Source organism: Gopherus flavomarginatus, chromosome 3 (genome assembly GCF_025201925.1).
Source record: "Gopherus flavomarginatus isolate rGopFla2 chromosome 3, rGopFla2.mat.asm, whole genome shotgun sequence".
Lineage (NCBI taxonomy): Eukaryota > Metazoa > Chordata > Testudines > Testudinidae > Gopherus > Gopherus flavomarginatus.
Window position 1 is genome coordinate 69,706,486 of NC_066619.1, and position 27,355 is coordinate 69,733,840.

Sequence of the window (27,355 nt, forward strand, 5' to 3'; positions counted from 1 at the left end):
AATACATTCAATTTTGAAATCTGTTTTTTTTAATATCTCCAAGTCTCTTCCTTGTAAATACCTCCAAAAATTCTAGTTATTAATGCAATGATGACCTTGACAATACTGATTAAAATATTTAATAGTTGTAAAGTAAACAGTATTTTGAGATAGTTTGCTAAAAAAGATTCTAAGAAGTCTACAGTTGTGGCTTATTAATGTTTGTTTTGGGGTAAATTCTGCAGAACACTGTAGCTTAGTTTTTTAGACATGTCATCTGCTAGAGTGGAAAGAGAAGTGTTCTGGCCTTGATTTATTATTCCCAATTGTTTGTACAGTTATGGCTAGCTTTTCTTTTTCTTCAGATGAATATCTTCTTATCATTATTATTTACTTTTGGCATCTAATTATCTTTAGTAGCTTGTTACAGGAGGTAGCAGAGTTTTGTTTTCCATATCAATTGTGGAGAACAATAACTCACTTGTACGGGTAATCTTCATATTCGTTTTGATCTATGCAGATCTTTTCATGCATTTTTCCCTCCTCCCTTTTTTTTTAATCTTTCAACTCTTGTTCACATTTATATTTGAGCTTATTCATAGTTAGAAACATATTTGACAGTCAATTATGTCTCTCCCACTGCTAATTTTGAATGTTCAGTTTTGAAATCTTCGTTTAATTGATTTGGTTGAGGGGGTTCCCCCTTTTTCTGCCTTGTTCTTTTCATCCTTTCTGCTACAGTGAAGTTCAGTCCCTGTTGTTTAGTAGACCCAGCAGGACTGGGGGTTAAAATAGAAGATACTATGTTGTCCACTTCAGATAGATAATCCTGTTGTTTCTTAGCAAGGCTCTTAGGAGAATCATATACAAGGAGTTCCCATTAAAAACTAATCTGAGCTAGAAAATTTATTTTGAGCAATAAGACAACTCTGGTTATGGCACACTCCCTATTTTATCCTAAGCTAATTTTTCATGGAAGGAATATACCAATTGTTTTGTTGGAGTTCCCAGAAGAGATTTTGAATCCTTGTGTTACAGCGCTAACTCAGTTATAGAATTCTTGCTTTCTTGAGCTTCATCCTATTTTAGTAATACAAATAGAATATATAATTATTGTTTGCTATTGATTATTGTTTCCATTGAATAATTTCCTCTTTGGACTCTTGTACTTTGGTCACCTTCTCTGACCTGCCTAGAAGTTTCTCTTCTATGTCTGTTCTTTTGTCATTCCTCCTATATATTTCATCCATGGCCTGCATGCATAATTTTTTGGTGCGTACTGGACTTCTGTTGTTTGTCTTTACTGAATTTGTGAACTAAACTGCTTTGTTTGTTTTCTTGTTCCTTTTCAAGTAAGTGGACATTTTTTTCAAACATGGATAAGTGCCCAACTACACCCACAATGATTTTGTTGATTATAAACCAATTTCTAATTTGGTTTTCACAGAGGGGCTGGAGAAAAACATTGCATTGCAAAAATATAGTAGCATTTTATTACTACCTTTATCTTTGTACAGTACCCAAAAGTGTTTGTGACGCTTTACAGAATAAAAGCCACAGTACCCAGTACCTACCAGAGGGGTTTGCAATCTAATTCTAGAGATGTCTCATTAGAGAAACAACCAAAATGGGGGACGATAAGGGAAAGGGAGGATAAAGATTACAATAATGAGGTAATTATTAGCATTGAAATGTCAGCTGTGACCAGAGTCTATAACTATCATCTCATTGTATATTTTTTCTCACATTTCACACTTACTGTGCTGCTTTTAAATCCTTGTGCAACTAGCTTCTATAAGTATTTTCAGTTAGTTTTATCAGTTTGTTTGTAAAGTTCCACTGCCAGGCACTGCTTTTGAAGTGGTTTATATCCTGTTTCTCTAAACATATTTAATTTAATTTAATTAATATATTCTATTAATATTGAATCAATTTTTGGAAAGTATTGAGATTCTCTAAGTGCTCCAGTTTAGCTTGTTTAATATTTACATTTTGGCTGACTCAGTTTTTAGATTTATTATATCTTAGTGCAGTTATGTGGAATATTTGGATCTTTTCAGAGACCGAACCTTATCTGATGGCTTTCACCTGTGAATTTATAAGTGTTAAAGAATTCCCCTCAAATTAAACACTGATCAAACTGAAAACTCCAAAATGATCGCTACATTTTATACTATCTGTAATTTTACATCATGATAGGTCCCCCATATGTGTTTGTTTCTTCAGACTGTTGAATTGTGGGGTAACCATGTTGGAACACAATAAAAACATCACTAAATATTATTGTCATCGTTACTGGAGTGTGACCTTTTCTCTCCAAAGTTTATTTGGCAGCATTAATTCCTTTTTCAAGAACAGCAAAGCTCAATTCTGAAATTTGTGCCGTGGTTTTCTGGACTTCTTTTTAAACTGACCAGATGTTTTCTGCTTACTGAGATTTAAGCAGTTAGGGCCTTCACTAGGACCAAGTCAACCCAGAACACTACTCTTGTCATAAAGACCATATGCAGGCTTCCTATAGTGTCCTTGGTTGATTTTAAACTCGTGGTAGTTACTTTAGGGGGCTTTGTGTGGCAGACCCTTTATATTTTAGACTTGCTAACCTCCTAGTATGTGCCTTCATCTTCAGTGTGGTGCCTCAGGCAGAAGCTTCTTTCTTTACCATATTCAATTCCTGTTAACTCATTTGTGGCTAGGGCTGTGTCGTCTTTTACGTCCTTCAATAGGTTGTTGGGAATTCTGAATCTCTCTATTCTAAATCCTCTAGACTGAAGACGTTTTCATTCTGGTATTTGTTTAATATTTTTTGTGTTTTATGGTATTTTTATCTTCATTATAAATTGCTTTGAGTCACTATGTGTAAACAGTGCTATAAATATTTTTACTGTGTTGTATCAGCAATTTAGCGAAACTCATGGTTTCCATAAATACTAACATTAAATTAAAAAAAAATTAAAATATTTCCTTACACATATAATTAAAGTTTCATATGTGAACAGAATGTCTATTTGTTAAACACAAACATAGTAGTTCTTCTTCGAGACATGTCCCTCTGGGTGCTCCATTCCAGGTGTTGGTGCGCCCCTGTGCCTCTGCTCGGAGATTTTGACAGCAGTGTTTGTACTGGTCGCGCACGCACAGAGCCTGCCCCATGTGTTGAGAGTACTTTAATAGCATGCATGCACGACCAGTCTCCTCAGTTCCTTCTCTACCGATTTGAAACTGCTTCTCGTGCAAAAGTCATTAGGACCAGCCTCAGACCCGGGCACCGACTCCGCTGCACACCGCAGCCTCCCCCCACCCCCCCGCCTCAAAAAAAGAAAAGAAATCTTCAGAAAAACGGCAGCCTCTCTCACCCATAAAGGAATTCAAACCCCTGCAACCAGAAGGAGACAATATAGATACCAGCCTTACCAGCGTCCATGCTACCCCACATATATCCATCAATCCCATAGATCACATGAGCAACAACAGCAACGTCAGAGACCAACGTCAGGTACCAACGCTGCCGGCCCAACTCTTCAGCAGCATCTCAACTTGTCCGACTAATAAGCAAATTTGAAGCCCCGATCGAAGGTATAGAAAACAACATTGCCACTTCACCGCTTACACTGCCTGCCCCTATTTTGGACACCACCTACGCTTATTCTCCCATCAATAGCAGAACATTACCACCGACAAGTGGGCTATAGAGGTCATCACAATTGGCTATTCCATCCCTTTCCTCTCCTTGCCTCCCACCCATCCACCCTCCCTATCTCTCTTCATGGACCCCTCTCACGAGCAACTGCTCTTCCAAGAAGTACATCTCCTTCAATTGGAAGCAGTGGAAGTTGTGTCCAAACAACACAGAGTAAAAGGTTTCCACTCCCATTACTTTTTAACAGAAAAGAAAACGGAGATGGCGACCGATTCTCGACCCCAGGTGGCTCAATTCATCAAAAAGCAAAAGTTCAAAATGGTTACCCTCACCACCATAATCCCAGCCCTGGAGCAAGGCGATTGGTTTTCAGCCCTCGACCTACAGGACACCTACTTTCATGTGACTATACATCCGACCCACAGATGTTTTCTTCATTTTACCCTCGTTTCGATACATTTTCAATACAGGGTGTTGTCCTTCGGCCTATCTACTGCCGTCCGTGTTTTTTCCAAACTCCTAGCTGTAGTCACTGCCTACCTCAGGAAACGGAGGGAATTATAATATTTCCTTATCTTGACAACTGTCTCCTCAAAGCCTCAATGCTTCATGAAGCTCTTTGATCCATGCAGCTGACCGTCACCTGCTTCCTGTCCCTCGGCCTACAAATAAACAAAAACAAATCCACCTTATCTCCTGCCCAACAGCTGGAGTTCATAGGCTCACACCTTGATTCCCGAAAGGGAATAGCATCTCTCCCGACCATTTCAACACCATAAAACTTCTGGTCACAAAACTTCGTAACAGTCCCCATGTCACTGCTCAGGACTGCTTTCAACTTTTAGGTCACATGGCCTCGTGTACTTTTGCCTGTTCATGTTTTGCTTCCAAGTTTGGTTGGCCACAGTTTACAGACCAAATGTACACATTATAAACAAACCTCTGTCCATACCCTTCAGAGTCAAGGACTCCCTCCTATGGTGGACAGTTCCCTCCAACCTTTGCTCAGGAGTCCCTTTTCTCCAGGATGTTCCATCCATTATAATGACTACCGATGCATCCCTCACAGGATGGGGAGCACCCATGTCCCATCATACAGCCCAGGGGCTAGGGTCTTCCACCAAAATCTCCCTACACATAAAGTCCTAGAACTTCAAGCCATATGCAACGCCTGCCGTCACTTCCTCACATTCATTCAGAACCAGCATGTTAGAATAATGACAGACAACATTGCCTGCATGTTCTATGTAAACAGAGAGGGAGGAGCTCGATCTCACTCGCTTTGCTCAGAAGCTATGAAGCTCTGGAATTGGTGCTTCATGCACAACATCCACATATCAGTGGCCTACGTACCCAGGGCCATGAATACCACTGCGGACAAACTAAGCAGACAATTTCCTTGGAATCATGAATGGGAGATAAATAAACAAGATGGTCTACGCAACATATTCTGCATTTGGGGCTACCCAACACTGGACCTCTTTGCAGCTGCAAAGAACAAGAAATGTCCCGAATTTTGCTCCAGAGCGGGACTGGGCAGACATTCCCTCGGAGATGCATTCATGATCTCATAGGATTAAGACTTACTGTATGCATTTCCCCTGATACCGCTTCTCCACAGGGTTCTGACAAAGATATGAAGAGATCGTGCCATGGTAATTCTGATTGCCCCCAGACAACCATGGTATCGGTTCCTCACCAGAATGTCAGTTCGCCCACCAATTTCATTGCCTCTCACTCCGAACCTCCTATTGCAGCAACATAGCCAATTTCTCCACCCCAACCTATCCATGCTTCACCTCAAAGCTTGAATCCTACATAGTTCTCACAAAATGAACTAGCATGCTCTGAACAGGTTCAAAGAATACTCTTACAAAACAGAACACAGTCTACTTACACCACCTATTTTCAAAAGTGGAAGCGATTCACACAATGATTCTCGACCAAACAGATTCCTCCCACTTCCGCACCTCTTCTGTTAATCCTTGACTACCTATTAGACTTTAAGCAATCTTGCCTTTCTTTCAGTTCCATCAAAGTCCATTTAGCTGTTATTCCAACTTTTCACCGCAAGATCAACGATACCTCTGTTTTTGCCCATCCAATCACCAAACGTTTTCTCAAAGGGCACCAATCCCTATACCTGGACATTAAACCTGGGCATTAAATCCCCTACCCCTCCATAGGACTTTCACTTAGTGTTAACCTGCTTAACTCAACAATCTTTTGAGTCACTAGCCACATGCTCTCTCTTACACCTCTCCATGAAAACAGTATTGTTAGTAGCAATCACCTCCGCCAGACACACAGAAGAAATAGCAGCTCTCATGGTGGACCCACCCTACACAATATTTTCTAAGGACAGAGTTACCCTCCGACTATACCCCAAATGTCTTCCAAAAGTGCATTTGTCTTTTCACATCAATGAATCTACACACCTATCACCCTTCTTTCCAAAGCTACTACTCCTTTGAATCCCGATGATTGCGTTGGATGTACGCAGGGCTCTGTCCTTTTATTTGTTTAGAACCAAGTCTTTTAGGAACTCTGCCAGACTCTCTTTGTCTCCATTGCAGAGCGATCCAAAGGGACACTTATTTCTACCCAGAGCTTTCCAATTGTATCTGACTGTACTATCAACTAAAGGATGCAACTCCACTAGATCTGTACCTACCTCCATGGCTTTTTAATGCAAAATTCCTCTGGCTGACATTTGTAAAGTGGCCACTTGCGCTTCTGAACACACATTTGTTAAGCATTATGCCCTTACTCAAGGCTCTCTCACTGATATATGGTTGGGCACAGCCGTATTATCCATTCTATTCCTACCAGATCCGAAGTCCCTAGCTCCTTGAGATACATTGTTTTAATGGGCTTGGCTACACTCGAAACTTCAAAGCGCTGCCGTGGGAGCGCTGCCGTGGCAGCGCTTTGAAGTGTGAGTGTGGTCGCAGCGTCAGCTGCACGTACTCCACCTCCTCCTGGGGATTAGCTCGCTGGGGCACTGTTTACACTGGCACTTTACAGTGCTGTATCTTGCAGCGCTCTGGGGGGGGTGTTTTTCACACCCCTGAGCGAGAAAGTTGCAGTGCTGTAAAGCGCCAGTGTAGCCAAGGCCTAAGTCACCCAGAGTGGAGCACCCACAGGGACATCTCTCAAAGAAGAAGAGGAGGTTACTCACATGTGCAGTAACTGACGTTCTTCAAGATGAGTGTCCCTGTGGGTGCTCCACTATTCACCCTCCTCCCCTCTACTTCGGAGTTGGGGTAGCCTCTGTTGTAGAGAAGAAACTGAGGAGACCGGTCATGGACACTGTCATAAATAGATCGTTAAAGGTTAATGCCTCTTTTACCTGTAAAGGGTTAATAAGTTCACCTAGCCTAGCTAACACCTGACCAGAGGAACCAATGGGGGAAAAAGATGTTTCAAAAGGAAGGAGGGAAGTTTTTCCTTTGTTTAGAGTTTCAGTTTCAGCCGGAGTGAAAAAGATCAAGGAACGAGCCTCTTACCAGAGTAGTAAGTTATAGAAAGGAATAAATAGATTTATGTTTATTTCTTTGTAACCTGTCTTATGCAATTAGAGGTAGAATCAAATTGGGTATTTGGGTATTTTTTTGTGTAACTAAATTTGTGCCCAGGGGAACATCCTCTGTGTTTTGAATCTGTTGTCTGTGAGAGTAGCTGGCATGCTAATCTCTCCCAGAAGGTTTTCTTTTACTTTTCTTTTCTTTAATTAAAAGCCTTTTTCTTAATACCTGATTGATTTTTCCTTGTTTTAAGATCCAAGGGATTGGATCTGGACTCACCAGGGAATTGGTGAAGGAGTCTCTCAAGGCTACCCAGGGAGGGGAAGGTTTTGGGGGGAAAGGGAGTGATCCAGACACTGAAAATTCTGGATGGTGGCAGCGATACCAGATCTAAGCTAGTAATTAAGCTTAGTAGTGTCCATGCAAGTCTCCACATCTGTACCCTACCTGTTTATTACTTTCTAAAACTTACTACTCTGATAAGAGGCTGGTTCCTTGATCTTTTTCACTCCAGCTGAAACTGAAACTCTAAACAAAGAAAAACTTCCCTCCTTCCTTTGGAAACATCTTGTTTCCCGCATTGGTTCCTCTGGTCAGGTGTTAGCTAGGCTAGGTAAACTTTTTAACCCTTTACAGGTAAAAGAGGCATTAACTCTTAACCATCTGTTTATGACAGACGCGTACTATTAAAGCACTCTCAATGCGTGGGGCAGGCTCTGCACATGCGTGACCAGTGTGGGTACTGCTTTCAAAATCTCAGAGCGAAGGATCCCTCCCTCCTTGCGGGGTCCCTGAACCTGGATGTCTACACTGCACTTTTATAGCCTGGCAGGCCAACCTCTGCAAGTCTAGGCCCCTTCCATGGGCCAGCCATGAGTATTTTTTTGCACTGTGCACCTACACTTAGGGGCCATGGGTCAGATGAGCATAGTTTAGCAAAACTCCATTGCGGCTCTAAGCCAGTGATTCTCAACCTTTTTTCATCTGAGGACACCTGAAAAATTTAGAATGGTGGTGTGGATCCCTTTGGAAATTTCAAATAGAGGTCCAGACCCCTTTCGAAATCTATTATATATATAGTTGAAATCTGTTCAGACAGTTTTCATTCTAAGTCTTATACATAATCCATGGACCCCCCAGAGGTCTGAAGACCACAGGTTGAGAGCCACTGGTCCAAACTGCACCATACCAGCCCTTGGTCAGCCCTGCAATGGAGAACCTGCTGTGGTCCTTCTCCCCCAGTTGTGCCCAGCCAGTACTGCATGCACTTGAGGATTGAGCTTGTAACCTTTATGCAGCTTTAATGCATGTAGTTATATATCATGTAAAACAGAAAGGATCTCACATCAGCATTTTATTCCAGTATATGACGACTAGGGCTGTTGATTAATTGCAGATAGCTCACATGATTAACTCAAAAAAATTAATCATGATTAAAAAATTAGTTGCAGTTAATTGCTGTTTTAATCGCACTGTTAAACAATAAAATACCAATTGAAATTTATTAAATATTTTTGGATGTTTTTCTACATTTTCAAATATATTGATCAATTACAACACAGAATACAAAGTCTACAGCGCTCACTTTATATTATTTTTTATTACAAATGTTTGCACTGTAAAAATGATAAACAGAAGAAATGCTATTTTTTAGTTCACCTCATACGAGTACTGTAGTGCAATCTCTATCGTGAAAGTGCAACTTGCAAATGTAGATTATTTTGTTATGCAAATGCACTCTAAAACAAAACAATGTAAAACGTTAGAGTCTGCAAATCCACTCAGTCCTACTTCTTGTTCAGCCAGGCGCTAAGACAAACAAGTTTGTTTACATTTACGGGAGATAAAGCGGCCCGCTTCTTATTTACAGTGTCACCTGAAAGTGAGAACAAGTGTTCGCATGGCACTTTTGTAGCCGGCATTGCAAGGTATTTACATGCCAGTTATGGTAAACATTCGTATGCTTCTTCATGCTTCGACTACAATTCCAGAGGACATGCTTCCATGCTGATGAAGCGTGTTTAAAAAAAAATGCGTTGATTGAATTTATGACTCAATTCCTTGGGGGACAATTGTATGTCTCCTGCTCTGTTTTACTCACATTCTGCCATATATTTGTTGTTATAGAAGTCTCAGATGATGGTCCAAAACATGTTGTTTGTTTTAAGAACACTTTCACTGCAGATTTGACAAAACACAAAGAAGGTACCTGTCATAAACAGATAGCTAAGGGTTAATGTCTCTTTCACCTGAAAAAAAAAAGTAACCTGAAGCACCTGACCAGAGGACCAATCAGGAAACCAGACTTTTTTCAACTCTGGGTGGAGGGAAGCTTGTGTCTGAGTTCTTTGTCTTCTGCCTGAATCTCTCTCAGCTAGAGAAGGATTTTTTCTATTTCCTGCTTTCTAATCTTCTGTTTCCAAGTTGTAAGTACAAAGTTGGTTTTTTGTTTTGTATTTACATGTCTATAGTTGCTGGAGTGCTTTAAATTGTACTCTTTTGAATAAGGCTGTTTATTCATATTTCTTTTAAGCAATTGACCCTGTATTTGTCACCTTAATACAGAGAGACCATTTGTATGTATTTTTCTTTCTTTTTTATATAAAGCTTTCTTTTAAGACCTGTTGGAGTTTTTCTTTAGTGAGGAACTCCAGGGAATTGGGTCTGCAGCTCACCAGGGAATTGGTGGGAGGAAGAAGTCAGGGGAAAACCTGTGTGTGTTAGATGTACTAGCCTGACTTTGCATTCTCTCTGGGTGAGGGGGGAAGAGAGATTTACTCTCGGTAATTCTGTTCTCCAGGCTGGGAACGGGGAGGGTGGAATCCCTCTGTTTAGATTCACGGAGGTTGCTTCTGTGTATCTCTCCAGGAACACTTGGGGGGGGGGGAAGGGAAAAGGTTTATTTTCCTTTGTTGTGAGACTCAAGAGATTTGGGTCTTGGGGTCCCCAGAGAAGGTTTTTGGAGGGACCAGAGTGCCCCAAAACACTCTAATTTTTTGGGTGGTGGCAGCAGTACCAGGTCCAAGCTGGTAACTAAGCTTGGAGGTTTTCATAATAACCTCCATATTTTGGACGCTAAGGTCCAAATCTGGAACTAGGTTATTGACAGTACCAATGTTAGATTTCTAAAGATAGCTACAGCACTTGACCCACGGTTTAAGAATCTGAAATGCGTTCCAAAATCGGAGAGGGACGAGGTGTGGAGCGTGGTTTCAGAAGTCCTAAAAGAGCAACACCGATGCAGAAACTACAGAACCTGAACCACTAAAAAAGAAAATCAACCTTCTGCTGGTGGCATCTGACTCAGAGGATGAAAATGAATATATTGGTCCACACTGCTTTGTATTGTTATTGAGCAGAACCCGTCATCAACACAGACGCATGTCCTCTGAAATGATTGAAGCATGAAGGGACATATGAATCTTTAGTGCATCTGGCACGTAAATATCTTGTGATGCCGGGTACAACAGTGCCATGCGAATGCCTATACTCTTTTTCAGGTGTAAACAGAAGTGAGCAGCATTAACTCCTGCAAATGTAAACAAACTTGTTTGTCTTAGTGATTGGCTGAACAAGAAGTAGGACCTGTAGGCTCTAAAGTTTTACATTGTTTTGTTTTTAAGTGCAGTCACGTAACAAAAAAAAAAATCTACATTTGTAAGTTGCACTTTCATGATAGAGAGACTGCACTACAGTAATTATATCAGGTAAATTAAAAAATACTATTTCTTTTGTTTTTTACAGTGCAAATATTTGTAATAAAAAAATTTAAAGTGAGCGCTGTACACTTTGTTTTCTGTGTTGTAATTGAAATCAATATATTTGAAAATGTAGAAAACAACCAAAATTAAATGGTATTCTATTATTGTTAAAGAGCAAGATTAATTATGCGATTAATTTTTTAATTGCACAATTGATCGTGATTAATTTTTTAAATCAATTGACAGCCCTAGTGATGACATATATACATATGTACATACCTAAGTGAAATGTGTGTATCTATATATCTATCATATTCATTCCTTTAAAAAGAGCTCATTTTATTTCTGGGAATTGTTAAATAATAAAGGATACATAAAAGATGATAAAATATTATTCACATTCTCTCGTCACATTCGCCTGACACATAAAAGTTAATCAGAAATCAAGATGAAAGAAAGCATATTTGTTTCTAAAATGTTTGTGGTGCCCCTTGGGTAATCAAAGTCGGTAAAGCCAGGAGAGTTTTAGCTGTAGGTTAAGCTTACTGGGAGCTTTCATTAAGGAACCAACCCAGTAAGCCATCACCTCTAGAGCTTATGTATCAAAAGAAGCACAGATTCTTGGTCATGTGGGTAAAAAAGTGCAGGAGCTGACCATTAAGATGCTAATTCCTTTAACAAACATTCCAGCTTAATATTTGACGGCCATAGAGCTAGGAGAAAAGAAGTTTTATTCTCTCTTATAATGTGAAATATAAATAGATATTTCCTGCTAAGAAAATCCCCTCTGAAACTTTTAACATATGTTAATGCCTCTTTTTAGTGCCAACAAAGACAGTATATGAAAACTGTCATGGGGCATTACTTGAGAGAGGATCACTAGAATCAGTTCAGTACACAGTAAAATGAAATGAATTCTAGAGAAACGGCCCTCTGTATAATAAATGTAAACCTTCAGACTTGAAAAAGCTATACTATGACTTCTGGCATTGCCTGCTGCAATGAGGCATATTTTAGACTTGAATTCACGTTTCTAACCATCAGCATGTAGCAGTGCATGGCTTCTCGTTTCTCTCTTGTTTACTTTTTCCCTAATCATCAGTTGCAGAGACATTATTTAACATTTATAAATCTGCAAATACAAGCTCATCATCTATTGCAATATTCAGTTTTTAATAAGACTGTTGCAGCTGAAAGATGTGATTAAAGCTACTTTTTATGACACATAGATTCTTTACTCCATAATTCATAGTTATGCAAATATATATTGAATATACATAGGGAAATATGATGTATAGTGTAGTAAAAATATGGACTTGATTAATTTCTTTCATTCTTAGTACAGCTTGCACATTGAAGCACTTAGAGCAATATTCAGGGCAGCTTAAGGAGGCCACATACTGATGGGAATATATTCTTTCCATTTTCTTTTTTATCTTAGCGTCAAACAAATTGGTTGAAAAGCATGGCTGATAGTGTAATACTTTTTGTTCAGTCAAGCATCACTAATAAGAAATAAATGTGAGTATCATTGCTGTCATGTCTCATTGTCCATCTATTTCTCTAGGAGGTGATTTCCTCTCCTTTTTAAGAAAGAAGAAGGATGAGCTAAAAACCAAACAGTTAGTGAAATTTTCATTAGATGCTGCTGCTGGTATGGCGTATCTCGAGTCTAAAAACTGTATACACAGGTAAGGAAGATATTTATTTTCCATACTACAGTTTTAGCCACTTTAATGGCTAGATAACAGACTAAATGTGTAGTGCTTAATATAAACTGGATGGATCTTTAAAATGTAAAATAAGCTCCATTTTTTTAAGAGATCTGATTCTGTGTCTAGGTTTTGAGTTCAATGATTAGTAACTCTGGTTTCAAGCTATTCTGTTATTCAATGATTAAGACAGGAAAGATAAGTTAAACATGCAATGAATGTCTCACTGAGAGAGAATTTGAGCCACGAAGAACATGGTTGATATGGCAGAAAAGGATTATGGCACAATTAAAGAAACTAATTAACCAGCTAGAGTCATTTCTGAAGCTAAGAGACATATGCATAGGCAGAAGAAATATGTTACTATGCTGACATTTCACATTTTAGGGAAACCCATTGATATGTAAAATCATGAAGATGGGCTAACAGCAGAAGTTGTGTACAGCAGAAGTTCTGTACATCAGACAGTGTTCACTCATGCCAACTTTCCAAACAGTCCCTATACTTTCTAGTAACATATTTGCCATTTTCCCCCACTCAGTTCCACTGTGGAGCTTTCTGTATTTCAGTGGAATTTAAAGAGTTTACCCCCATTTGTATTCCCAACTATCCCAGTGTGTAGCTTTTTAGTATGACATATATGAATCACTATGAAGGTGGAAGATGACAGGAACATAATGGTAATTCCTTGTTTACAGTTATGATATGGCTCAAACTACAGATAAAAAAGGTTTTAACTAAGAATTGGGCTGCTTAACCTATTTTAATGGTCTAATTTCATACCTAGTACAACTCCACGGAAGTCAGATTTTTAGAGACCTGAATGATAATTCCCTTACTTACTTCAGGTATGAATTTGTCCCACTATCAGATAATCAAGTTAAATGTTTATCTTAATCTGGATTAGGGGAATGTTTTATAAAGTTAGAAAAAAATCCACCATATACTTCACAACATTTTGTAGGCATTATTTATGTAGATGTCCCCATGTTTTGTGATTTACTTTACATCCACTTGAGGAATTACTATTAGCTATCAAACTCTGCGCTCAAAATTGTACTAACATTATCAGTGATGCACAGATGAATTTACAGAACACTCATGATGGCTTGTGCTACATAAGAAACATAGAAACAAAAAAAAGTCTAAATGTAAAGTATCCAATACTGAAAATCTTAGGGAGGTATTACAAACAATATGGGAAAACAGGATTCAAAACCCAGCATTTTAGCATGTTAGAATGAATCCAGGTATGGTATTTTCATTTAAGAAAATATAACCACAGTATAAATCAAAGCAGAATCACAAACATGAAGTGCTTTTAAATATCCTTATAAATTTGTATCATTTAATTTTGTTCCTGGTCCCACTCACTGTTAGATGAAAAGTGCCTGCTCAGATCTTCAGGATTTCCAGAAAATAAAAAAAGGGGGAAAATAAATAACTAAATGGTATTTTGTAGGTTTGTAAGCAACTTGTTGTGTTCTATAGTGGTGATTATTGATAAAAGAGCAAGGCAATTTTTCATTACATAAAAACATGTCAGCTGCAAAATGCAAACAAATAATTGCTAAAAGAAATGGTTTACCTTTGGAGAAGTGCCCCATACTTTTCTTCAAACTCTGGAGAAAGATTTCCTGGATCTTTCAGCTTAATTGGAACCATTGCTATTTGCTGTATATGTGGGGGGTTGCTTTTTGTTATCTGTGAAGGAGACTCTGGGATTTTTCAAATGCAATCGTATACTATCCTATTGTGGGGGATACAATTTCATTTACATGGAATTTTTAAAACTTGTATGCTAATTCAATTGTATTTATGTTACTTGCTTAGTATTTCTTCTTACTTGGTGCCACTCTACATGTTATCTCCCAAATCAGACTAATTTTGTGGTGAAGTGGTCTTAGGGTTGATCTTCTAGTGGTTTTAATTAGATGATTTGCAGTAACATTTATTTAACTTTGTAATTGTTAATTATCTTTTTCTCAAACCTGTATTTTAGGGAGTTTTTGTTTTTTGGGTTTTTTTTAAAGTATGTATACGGATACAGAATGGCTCAAGGTCTACATTGTATAGAGAGAGATTGCGGTGTGAGTAGTATAAAGTTTTGATTGTCACGAGTTTGGGATGCCTGTATTAATCAACAGTGGCAAAGTTCAGCTATGAGTTACGCAGGTCTTCTCAAACAAAGGTGATAAAAACTGTGTAATACATTGCATCATCTCACATTTTCTTTAATGCCAGAGATTTGTCAGATTTTGTTCGCTTTGTACTATTTTTAGTTTCCCTTTGCTTTTGCCACACTAGTTACTATGGAAACAATGATTTATTAATGTGGGTGGAGCTTTGCAGCATCCATATGTTTAAAATAAAGTCGATTTAGACAGTTAGAAATAGTTTGAAATACAGAAATCTGTGCTGGGTCACACACAGCATGCGGTATCTATGCGTGGGGAGGGTAGATGTGTGAATTTCCAATTTCGTAACTGCTCATTAACTTCAGAATTCACACATTATTTGATTGACAAAAACAGAATATTTTATTAAAAGGACATAGTGTCTATATTCTTTTCTTGTAAACACATGCTGAAGAAAATAACTACAGTTTTACAAATTAATTAAGCAATTAAATTAGCTATTCACCACTACTGGTATGAAATCTGGAGGACAGTAAACTTTATATCAAAAAGCTATATATTTCAGCTTTCATAATACTTGAATAGTACTTTATTGTACTATGTTCTGAGCTCTTAGCAAAATATCTGACTAGATGGTGCCATATAATGTAAATTTATTAGAGTCTGTGAGTTGATGGTGCTGAATTTGACAGGTAATCAGAGGATGAAAAATTGTGGATCAGGGCCTCAAATGTATATATTTAGTAGTTTCAGTGTACATTCTTAGGTATTATATAGCTGCTTTTTTTTCTCCGTGTTAGCATAGCTCAGGAACTAGTATTGCCTAAAAGACAGATTATCAGATTTTTGTATATGTTTACTAAAGACTAAATGTGTGTCATTTAGTCACAACCTGAAGCAAGGGGGATGGTGAAGAACCCAAACTGTTCCAGTGGGGAGCTGTCAAGGTTTTTTCCCCCACTTTGAACTTTAGGGTACAAAAAGTGGGGACCTGCATGAACACTTTTAAGCTTAATTATTATCTTAAATCTGGTATGCTGCTGCCAGCCAGAATTTAGTGTCTGGCATACTTTCTGTTCCCCCAAAACCTTCCCTGGGGAACCCAGACCCAAACTCCTTGGATCTTAAAACAAGGAGGAATTAACCATCCCCTCTCCTTTTCCCTCCACCAAACCCTGGTGAGTTCAGACCCAATCCCTTGGATTTTAAAACAAGGAAAAATCAATCAGGTTCTTAAAAAGAAAGCTTTTAATTAAAAAAAGAAAAGGTAAAAATTATCTCTGTAAAATCAAGATGGAAAATGCTTTACAGGGTACTCAGATTCATGTAGACCAGAGGGACCGCCCCCCCCCAGTCTTAGATTCAAAGTTACAGCAAACAGAGGTAAAAATCCTTCCAGCAAAAAAGACACATTTACAAGTTAAGAAAACAAACAATAAGACTAATCCATCTTGCCTGACTATTACTTACAATTTTGAAACCTGAAAGACTGATTCAGAAAGATAGGGAAAGCCTGGGTGTACGTCTGGTCCCTCTTGGCCCCAAGAGCAAACAACGAACAACACAAAAAGCACAAACAAAGACTTCCCTCCACCAAGATGTGAAAGTATCTTGTCCCCCTATTGGTCCTCTGGTCAGGAGTCAGCCAGGTTACTGAGCTTCTTAACCCTTTACAGGTAAAAGAGACATTAACCCTTAACCACCTGTTTATGACAGGAGCTCTGGAGAGATTCAACTTCATTGAGCCACTGTCTCTCCCTGTACTCCTTAGTTGAACTGTGGTGGCAGTGGAGTAATTTACAACATCTTTTTGTGAGGCGCATCATAACCTGAATGCATGTGTGTGCATACACACCTATATCATGTAGCCTGCCAGATTTGTTAGCTGGCATGTATGTGTGGCACAGCCGTGGCTCTATCTACTTCCCTCCTAGTTAAAGCCCTTGTGATTCCACTCCTTGTGTTCTCTGAACACCCAGATTTGCATGTGTGCCCATACGTGGGCTATACAAAGAATATGGGAGACCTTGTCCCTTTGTACTTTCCTGCATTGCCAGATAAGACAAGGAAATAGTCTAGTGCTAGATAAGTTGATTGCTGAAAAATGTTTTATTGTAATGGCGAAACTAAATTAATTGTATGATCAGGCCATTGGCCTTGTGAAAAACAACAAGAATTTGAGAAAATTCATGGGATTGAAAATTGATAATCTAGGTTAAAAAAGAAAAATAAAGGTGAGGGGAGAACTAGTTATAGATAAAAATGGACCTGACAGCAAAATATCTTCTATTTTGTTTAAAATTATAAATTATTAATAGGCAGCAGGTTTAAAATAAATAAAAGGAAATTCTTCTTCACACAGCGCACAGTCAACTTGTGGAGCTCCTTACTTGAGGAGGTTGTCAAGGCTAGGACTACAACAGCATTTAAAAGAGAACTGGATACATTCATGGTGGTTAAGTCCATAAGTGGCTATTAGCCAGGATGGGTAAGGAATGGTGTCCCTAGCCTCTGTTTGTCAGAGGGTGGAGCTGAATGGCAGGAGAGAGATCACTTGATCATTGCCTGTTAGGTTCACTCCCTCTGGGGCACCTGGCATTGGCCATTGTCGGTAGACAGATACTGGACTAGATGGACCTTTGGTCTGACACGGTACGGCCGTTCTTATGTTCTTATACTGCAGAAGGCTTTATTATTACGGCTTTCATCAAAAAATAAAAATAAGTTGTAATTAGAAACAGTTTCTATTCTGTAGATTGCAACAAAAAGGGAAAATATTCTGCTCCCATACCCTGCTCTTTCTGCAGTACTATTTTTCTCTGTGTATTATGCTGAAGATCTTCTAAAAGCCCTAGCATATTTTTTTAGTTACTGTATTTATTTTGCTATTCGTTTGAGACTATGTGCATTTGAGTTATTTTATCATGAAATTGAAGATTGTTCAGCATCTGAGTCTACACTACCATTAACATACTACTTTTGGAGTAACTATACCAGTGGTGGGCAACCTGCGGGCTGCATGCGGCCCATCAGGGTCATCTGGTTGATTGCAGACCACGAGACATTTTGATGATGTTGACCATCCGCAGGCACTGCCCCCCCGCAGCTCCCAGTGTCCACAGTTCATTGTTCCCGGCCAGTGGAAGCTGCAAGAAGCAGCAGACCTCGGACGTGCTGGCCACTGCTTCCTGCAGCTCCCATTGGATGGGAACAGAGAACTGTAGCCACTGGGAGCTGTTGGGGGGTGAGGGGTGGCGGTGCCTATGGACAGTCAACTTCAGCAAAATGTTGCGTGCCCTGCAATCAGATTGCCCTGATGGGCCACATGTGGGCCGCTGGCTGCCCGCCAGTGAACTATACTGTCTGTGCCTGGAATTTAGCCCATTAGGAGCTTTTTTGTAGATGAGACAGAAAGCTATTTTTGCTTTACCGTGTTATATCTGAATTCTTGTTATATCGGATTGCGTTATATCAGGGTAGAGGTGTCTATTGAAAACAATCTCTTACATTCTCAAGCAACATTTTTCTAACTTTGCCTATCTGTACATTTTGATGATCATCAATGGAAATAGTTTTTCATTGGTTTAAGTGTGTAAAGTGAAATCGACATTTACCAATAAAAATCTAATGCTTCCAGGCCTAAATATGTAGCTTACACTTAGTGCCAAATTCAGGCCATCTCTTTTCCATATACATACAGTGTATGTGAAAAGGTATGGCCAAGCACAAATGAAGTAATGTTCCCTACTCCAGCCTCTGGAGTAAATGGAGTAAATAGTCTGGAAGTCTTCAGTAAACAAACCTATAGCACATGCCTTCAAGGGTTAGGTCAAAATTCTTCCTGTTCCAGCTAATTCTGAGTCTTAATCAGATTACTCCTGCTTCAGAATGAGGGGCTCTCCTTAACTTCATCCAAGTCCAAATACAGTACATTTTAATTCTATTTTTGCAGCTTGTACAGACACCAAAGTTTGACAGTGCCTGAGTTAGGCCCATAGGGTGAAATCCTGTTCCAACAGAAGTCAGTAGCAAAACTCTTACTGATTTCAAAGTGCCCAGAATTTCACCAAGATCAGGGATGGGCAAACTTTTTGGCCCGGGGGCCACATCTGGATATGGAAATTGTATGGCAGGCCATGAATACTCACAAAATTAGGGCTTGGGGTGCGGGCTCTTGGGTGGGGCCAGAAATGAAGAGTTCAGGGTCCGGGAGGTGGCTCCAGACTGGGGAAGAGGGTTGGAGGATGGGAGGGATGAGGGCTCCGGCTGGGGATGCAGGCTCTGGGGTGGGGCTAGGATGAGGGGTTGGGGGTGCAGGAGGGTGCTCCAGGCTGGGACTGAGGGGTTTGGAGGGCAGGAGGAGAATCAGGGCTGGGACAGGGGTGCAGGGTGCAGGAGGGAGTCAGGGGTGCAGGCTCTGGGTGGCACTTACCTCAAGCGGCTTCCCAAAGTAGCAGCATGTCACCCCTTCAGTTTCAACACGGAAGGGCAGCCAGGTGGCTCTGCACACTTCCCTGTCCACAGGTGCCACCTTGCAGCTCCCATTGGCCGCAGTTCCTGCAGGGGCAGCGCTTGGGGCATGGGCAGTGTGCGGAGCCACCTGGCTGCCCTACATGTAGGAGTCCAAAGGGGGACATGTCACTGCTTCTTGGAGCTGCATGGAGTGGGGCAAGCACCCCACTCCCCGGTGGGAGCTTGAGGGCCAGTTTAAAACGTCTGGAGGGCCAGTTGCTGCCCCCGGGCCATAGTTTGCCCACCCCTGCCCTAGAGTCTGTAAGAGTATGCTTTCAAGATTACATAACTGAAATAAATATGCACCACATACATTTGTTTTGCATAAATTACATAGAAAAATGCAGATTACCCCTTTACTGTGTAATGTACATGACACAGGCAACCATCAAGACAGTAAAAGCAGCGAAGAGTCTTGTGGCACCTTATAGACTAACAGACGTATTGGAGCATGAGCTTTCTTGGGTGAATATCTACTTCACTGGATGCCAAAAATGGATTTCCACTCCATACGGCTAAATTCAGTGCCTTGCATGGTGTCAAGTATCAGAGGGGTAGCCGTGTTAGTCTGGATCTGTAAGTGTACATCAGTGTATAAGAAAGTGTACATCAGTAGCCTTGTCTAACAAATAGACAAGTTGAACAAAAATAAGGGAAAGGTAGTTGAAATGACAAGCTAGCTCATGACCAAAATACATTTACAAATCAATCAGAGGCACTAGTTACAGTAGCCCTTGAAAGGTGTAACTTGCTTAACAAATATCTGAATGACACTAGTGTATTTTGAATATTTTGACAGACACCTCTACCCCGATATAACACTGTCCTCGCAAGCCAAAAAATCTTACTGCATTATAGGTGAAACTGCATTATATCGAACTTGCTTTGATCTTGTGGAGTGCGCAGTCCCGCCCCCCCGGAGCACTCCTTTACCGTGTTATATCTGTATTCATGTTATATCGGGTCACTTTAAATCAGGGTAAAGGTGTACCTAAAATGTTTTACAATTGTTTTACTTGTGGTAGCTATGGAAAGAAAATTATTCTCTTCTTAAAATACATTTGACATGTAGTGTGTTCTACATACAGTGCACTTTACCATATTGGGACAGAGAAGGTAATACACGACTGTAGAATTTAATACTTTCATATAGTGTGGTGTACATTTTTTTTAAGTTTGTAAAGGTTCATTCATTTATATTTCTGTCAACTGGATAGACCCACTAAATTTTGTTTTACAATCAAGAATTCTTCGTGAAGTGATACTCTGTCATAATTCTGTGAAGAATAATCTTAGAACATTATTACCTTATGTCTGAGAGCTTTGGATTGTTTAATGAGTCAAATATTCTCACTGAATAAACACTCAGAAGTGCCTTATAATAAAGGTGTCATATAGACATAGACTTTTTGGTTGAAAATATCTGGGTGTTTACCTTTAAACCAGTCTTCATTTGGATAAAATTAAATGAAGAGGTTTGATCAGCTGTGGTCACTAAGATATTTGCTGTTCTTATTTACAGCACAGTAGATGTTAGCCCCAATGTTCTGTTAATTTTAAAATAACATATTCCATTTTCATGTTCAAAGAAATCTAATAAAGGAAATATATCTATACAATGTTTTTCTTCCTCTTTATTAGAGTATCTGTAAATTCTGTTCACTTGATTTTACTTGTTTCTTACATACAGTCTTCATGTTTAGTTTTTGCTTTATATGCTGCTCTCTGTTTTTTAGCATTCTTGACGATAAGGATTATAAAAATTCTGAAGAATATTTCAGGAGGTTTTATTTCTGTTTTAAAGTAAAAGAAAGCCTTATGCCTTCTGTCATTTGGAATGAATATCAATCTTAGGGTCTCAATTGTATTTTTATTGTTTCAGCTAGAGATAATTAAGTGCATTAAGTTATATCTTTAGAAAAGTGTGTTTGTACTTAGTGTACAATCATTGCCATTGCTAACCATCTTCTTACAGTTGGTTTGAAATTGTTTAGGTAAAATGAAATGAGTTTGCATCATACCTTTTTTTGTAGCTTCCTGTTTCATGAATAGAGAACACATTTAATTATTTACTACTGACGCAAATAGTTCTGTAGTGTTGGTGGTTAATAATGGTGTTTGATCATGCATGAGCAAACAAGTTTTTTTCCTTTAGAGAGTTGGTGTCATCAACAGAACTTAAACCGTGCAGAAAAGGAATCAGTTGTCATACATTTGAATTTTTTTTCCTGTTAGATGAAGTGTCTGCTCTAAAATAAAGGAGTGTGTTTCAAAATATCATCAGCACTGTTACAGAAATAGTAAAATCTTATCACTAAAAGCTTGATGAGAGAACTACTATTTTGTATTGGACTTTTCTTCAATTGCTTAGTATTTCTTTGTTGTAAAAAAAAAAAAAAATCCTTAAAGCATTGTCATGTTCTTAAGATTGTCTCTTTAAGTACAATGTTGAACCTGATTTCCACATTGCAGTACAGTGTGGAAAGACCAGATCTTGCAAGAGTTTAGTGGAGAAGGCTGCTGAAGGAACCCTTTTTCCCTCACCTGTGTGCATTGGGTGGGCCAGATCCTTCTGCGTACTCTCCCTAAGTGAAAAACGGTAGAGCAGTTATTAGTACGGCCAGTCACACTCAGCAGTCCAGGAATAGTTGAGTGCTACTGGTGCTGAGCAAGAACATATGTGGCTCCTTTGTAAATGGTGTAGCAATTGCTGTTGTTTTTATGCTACCTCAGTGCACCTAGAGATATTCAGCCTGCTTGTGTTTTACAAAGGCAGAATGCCTCCAGCCTGAGCTTGCTGATGCAGTGCTTTTCCAAATATGTTCCTAATGTGGCAGTGGCTAGAAAAGCCGCAATCTGGCACTCAGAGTGTAACTAGACTATGTGGGTGTGACACCACTTCACAGTGCTCAAAGGTATTATTTAATTGTTAGTTTTCAGCCTGTTACTTGTGTTTTGCAAGGTGGTATTACCAAGCACAAAAATGACTAACAATGGTGCTGTTTTCTAAGTGCTGTCATGTTCTCAGGGTCACAGACAGGTGAATGCTATCTTGTTCCATTCCATTTGTCATGTAACTGTGGTTATTTGTTACACTGACATTCAAGTATGGCAGACTGTGCTTCAAGCTTTATAAAATTGCTGTACGTATCTAGAAAAGATGAAAATTTAACATATGATTAAAATAACTTTGGTGGTAAACTTTTGTTTTACTGCCTAGAGAACTGCTCAGTAAGCCAAACATTTCATTTAGTGTCTCTCTTTCCCCTCACCCCCTTTTCTCCTTGCCTCCTTACTCTTTTATTTATGTAAATATATGTGATGGAGTTGCTCTTCTGTTTACACAGTTCCAGTGTATTTAGTTCCTCCTCATTTAAGATACTGAGTTGGGTAGTTCTTGATCATTTAATTAATATTTAATCCCATGGTGTAAAAGTTTTCCTCTCCCTTAATTCTTTCTTGAATATACGGACTTCATTTCTTACATAAATTACATAAATAGACAAAACTGCTATTATCATATCTGCTATTTGAGTCATTTATAAACCCTTTGGCAGCACAAAGCCATAAAGCAGATCTGTGGCTGAATAAAACATGTTTGGTACATAAATATCTTATGAACATTTTACCCTGCTTCATACATTATGTAGTAACATGAATCTTTGAAATGCATCATGATCTCTGAAATGCATGCACTGCTTATAAAATTAAGGGAAAGTGCTATTTTTACTAAATGTTTCCAGATTCTAGTACTAAGCTACATTGTTATAATTAAGTTTTGGGTGAATTTAGTTTAAATAAACACCAGAGAGTCTTAATCCTAGACTGAAGCCACTGCTTATGCATTGTGTAAGTTTTCCCATAAAACTCAATTTGTAAATTTCTGTCTTGACCATTGCAATTTTTTAACAATAAGTTACATTATATAGAATTTTTTTTATCTTGAAGGAAACCATAGCACTTTACAAACATTGAATTTTATATAAAATACAGAAATCACTTCACTTCTACTGAAATGTAAGCCTTTCTGTAATGGAACATGTAGTTATTGTGCATCAACAACAAAGTGCAACAATTTTAGATTGGACCATAAAGAACAACTCCTCCATTTGGAATGGAGGAACTTTAGCCTTTCCTTAGCATAGTAAGTAGTCACTTCTTGTAATATAGTCAAACATCCAATGAGGGCAAAATTTGTTTAACCAAACTCAGTTTTATTTACAACTCTAAACGGTATTTGAAGCTACAGTAGGTCTTCAGAAATGAAAATCAAGTTTGCAGAATAATCCATGCTTACTTGATTAGTTTTTTTCATTTTCTCTCTCTCCCATCTATTTATCCTTTGGTTACCAATGTAGCATCTGAGCACATTCCATAATTATATAAATCTAAAACTGTAGTCTAAACAAAGGTTCTCAGACATAATGTTTGTTATTCAGTAGTTCACCTTTCCCTGTTATTATTGAGCCATTACCCCAGCAAGACGATGCTGTGGTACTTGAGGTGCCAGATTTCAAAAGATATGTAAAACTGATGTCTGCGTCATTTGTGATTATTAACTGACATGTAGCACTCCCTGTACAAGAGTGTTAACCCAAGTGCTTAAAACATTTCTCGAATTTTCTGCTTAATTGAATTTTTTTTTTTAAATTCAATAGCAATTGAATGTGAATGTCACTTTGTTTCCTAAATACTTGGTTAGGGGTTGGGAGGAAATTTTCCTTAGAGAGCAGATATCGCATCATTTTCTGCTGCAAAGTTTCTTCCTCTAAAGCATCTGGTAGTAACCAGTGTCTGAGACGATATATTGGGTCAGATGAACCATTGATCTGATCCAGTATGGCACTTCCCAAGTTCTCGTTCCTTTGGATGAAAGATGCGGGTATGTCTACCCTACGAAATTACTCTGATTTTACAGAAGTCGATTTTTGGGAACAGATTGTATAAAGTCGAGTGCATGTGTCCACACTAAGCACATTAATTCAGCAGTGTGTGTTCATAGTACCGTGGCAAGTGTCGACATTCCAAGCAGTGCACTCTATCCCACAGTTCCCACAGTCCCCGCTGCCCATTGGAATTCTGGGTTGAGCTTTCAATACCTGATGGGGCCAAAAATTTGTCATGAGTGGTCATGGGTAAATGTCGTCAGTCAACCCTCCCGCTGTGAAAGCAACGGCAGACAACCATTTCATACCCTTTTCCCTGGATTGCCTGAGCAGACGCCATATTATGGCAAACATGGAGCCCGTTCAGCTCATCACAGCAGTTATGAGCATTGTAAACACCTTGCGCATTATTGTGCATTTTATGCAGAACCAGAAGCTGAAAAACCAGGCGAGGAGGCAATGGCAGCGCAGTGACGAGAGTGATGAGGACATGGACACAGACTTCTCTCAAACCACGGGCCCCAGCAATGTGGACATCATGGTGTTAATGGGCCAGGTTCATGCTGTGGAACGCCAATTCTGGGCCTGGGAAACAAGCACAGACTGGTGGGACCACATAGTGTTGCAGGTCTGGGATGATACCCAGTGTCTCCGAAACTTTTGCATGCATAAGGGCACTTTCATGGAACTTTGTGACTTGCTTTCCCCTACCCTGAACCACAAGAATACCAAGATGAGAGCAGCCCACACAGTTCACAAGCAAGTGGCAATAGCCCTCTGGAAGCTTGCAATGCCAGACAGCTACCGCCGTGTCAGTTGGGAATCAATCTGAAGTGGGCAAATCTACTGTGGGGGTTGCTGTCATGCAAGTAGCCAACACAATCATTGAGCTGCTTCTATCAAAGGTAGTGACTCTTGGAAATGTGCAGGTCATAGTAGATGGCTTTGCTGCAGTGGGATTCCCTAACTGTGATGGGTCAATAGATGGAACCCATATCCCTATCTTGGGACCGGACCACCAAGGCAGCCAGTACATAAACCGCAGGGGGTACTTTTCAATGGTGCTGCAAGCACTGGTGGATCACAAAGGATGCCTTCAGGAACTCTGGTCTGTTTAAATGGCTGCAGGAAGGGATTTACTTCCCAGACCAGAAAATAACTGTTGGGGATGTTGAAATGCCTATAGTTATCCTTGGGGACCCAGCCTACCCTTTAATGCCCTGGCTCATGAAAGCCGTACACAGGCACCCTGGACAGCAGTAAGGAGTTGTTCAACTATAGTCTGAGCAAGTGCAGAATGGTGGTAAAGTGTGCATTTGGACGTTTGAAGGGTCGCTGGCGCAGTTTACAGATTCGCTCAGACCTCAGTAAAACCAATATTCCCATTGTTATTGCTGCTTGCTGTGTGCTCCACAATCTCTGTGAGAGTAAGGGGGAGACATTTATGGCGGGGTGGGAGGTTGAGGCAAATCGCCTGGCCGCTGATTACGTGCAGCCAGACACCAGGGCGATTAGAAGAGCACATCAGGACGCGCTGCGCATCAGAGAAGCTTTGAAAACCAGTTTCGTGACTGGCCAGAGTACCACGTGACAGTTCTATTTGTTTCTCCTTGATAAAAACCTGCCCTCTTGGTTGACTCTAATTCCCTGTAAGCCAACCACCTTCCCTTCAATCACAGCTTGGAAATAAAGTCACCATCGTTTTAAAACCATGTATTCTTTATTCTCCCCCCCTCCCCATGTTCTTGGGCATCTGGGTGAGGAGGCAGCTATGGAACTTACTTGGGGAGGAGGGAGGGCAGTTAAACAGGTGCTGCAGTTGCAGTCTCTCCAGCTGACATTCCTGAACCTCCACCAGATGCTGGATAATGTCTGTTTGTTCCCACAGTAGCCCCAGCATTGCATCCTGCTTCCTCTGATCTTCCTGCTGCCACCTCTCTTCACGTTCACTGGCCACTTTCCTGTCTTGTGCTATTATGTCCCTCCACACTTTCTGCTGATCTCTTTCAGTGCGGGAAGCCTACATGAGCTCAGAGAACATTTCATTGCATGTGCGGTTTTTTCGCCACCTTATCTGAGATAGTCTTTGGGACAGAGGAGGGAGGATTGAAACATTTGCAGCTGCGAGAGGAAAAAACGGGAGAGAAGTATTTAAAAAGATACATTTTACAGAACAATGGGTATACTCTTTCACGGTGAACAACACTATTCACATTACATAGCACATGTGATTTCGGTACAAGGTAAGTTGTCCATTTTGTGCTGCGGTTTTCATGTTAACATGCAGCAGCGGAAACCAAACTACCCCCCCCCCATCCTTTTCTCTGGGATGACCACTTAACCCTCCCCCCGCCGCACCACGTGGCTGGTATCAGAAAAGATCTCTGCTAGCCAAACATGAACAGCTCAGCATGAGGCCCCCCCCCCATCCTTTTCTCTGGGATGACCACTTTAACCCTCCCTGCACCACATGGCTGGTATCAGGGGAGATCCCTGCTAGCCAAATGCAAACAGCTCAGCGCCAATGCACCCCGCCGCCACCACCATCACTCGGCTAACTGGGGCGGGGAGGGGATTTTTTGTCAGCCACAGGCAAACAGCCCAGTAGGAATGGCCACCTATAAATGTTCCCTTAATTAAATTCCCGTATTTCAACCAGGTTACCATGAACGATATCACTCTCCTGAGGATAACACAGAGAAATAAAGAACGGATGTTGCTTGAATGCCAGCAAACACCGGGACCATACACTGCCAGGCTTTGTCATGCAATGATACCAGATTACAGGTCTCTTGCAACTTACGCGCATTTAACATGCACAATTTCAACTTTACACGTACTGCCGGAATCGGGGGGGCATGGCCTCAAGCGGGGGGTGGGGGGCGGGCTGGCCTCAAGATTTAAAGGTCCTGGGGCACCAACTGTGGCTGGGAGTCCCAGAGCCTTTAAACCACCCAAGGGGCTCCCAGCTACAGAGGTGGCTGGTAGCCCCTGGGGTGAACTAAAGGGCCCGAGGCTCCAGCCACCGTGGAGCTCCAGGCCCTTTAAATGCCAGCCCCAGCCCGGTTGCCAGAGCTGTGAGCGGGATTAAAAGAGCTCCTCTGGGCTCCCCACCGCAGTGGGAAGCCCAGCAAAGCCCTTTAAATCCCACCTGCAGCTCTGGCGGCAGGGCCAGGGGGGGGTGGGCATTTAAAGGGCTCCACTGGGCTCCCACGCTGGGGTGGGAAGCCCAGCGGAGCCCTTTAAACCCCGCCTGCAGC

General features: G+C 40.3%; 1 protein-coding gene across 10 annotated transcripts in view; it reads left to right on the forward strand.

Annotated features, from left to right (window-relative positions):
• Positions 1 to 27,355, forward strand: part of FER (FER tyrosine kinase) — a 456,227-nt gene that overhangs the window by 334,040 nt on the left and 94,832 nt on the right. For 9 of the 10 annotated variants that reach the window (XM_050945728.1, XM_050945722.1, XM_050945727.1 and 6 more), the window contains one exon: positions 12,415 to 12,538. In XM_050945728.1, coding sequence (XP_050801685.1) covers positions 12,415 to 12,538 — 124 coding nt within the window. Of the gene's footprint in view, positions 1 to 12,414; positions 12,539 to 24,522; positions 25,176 to 27,355 lie in introns of those variants that run through there. The other variant, XM_050945731.1, reaches the window with a different exon arrangement.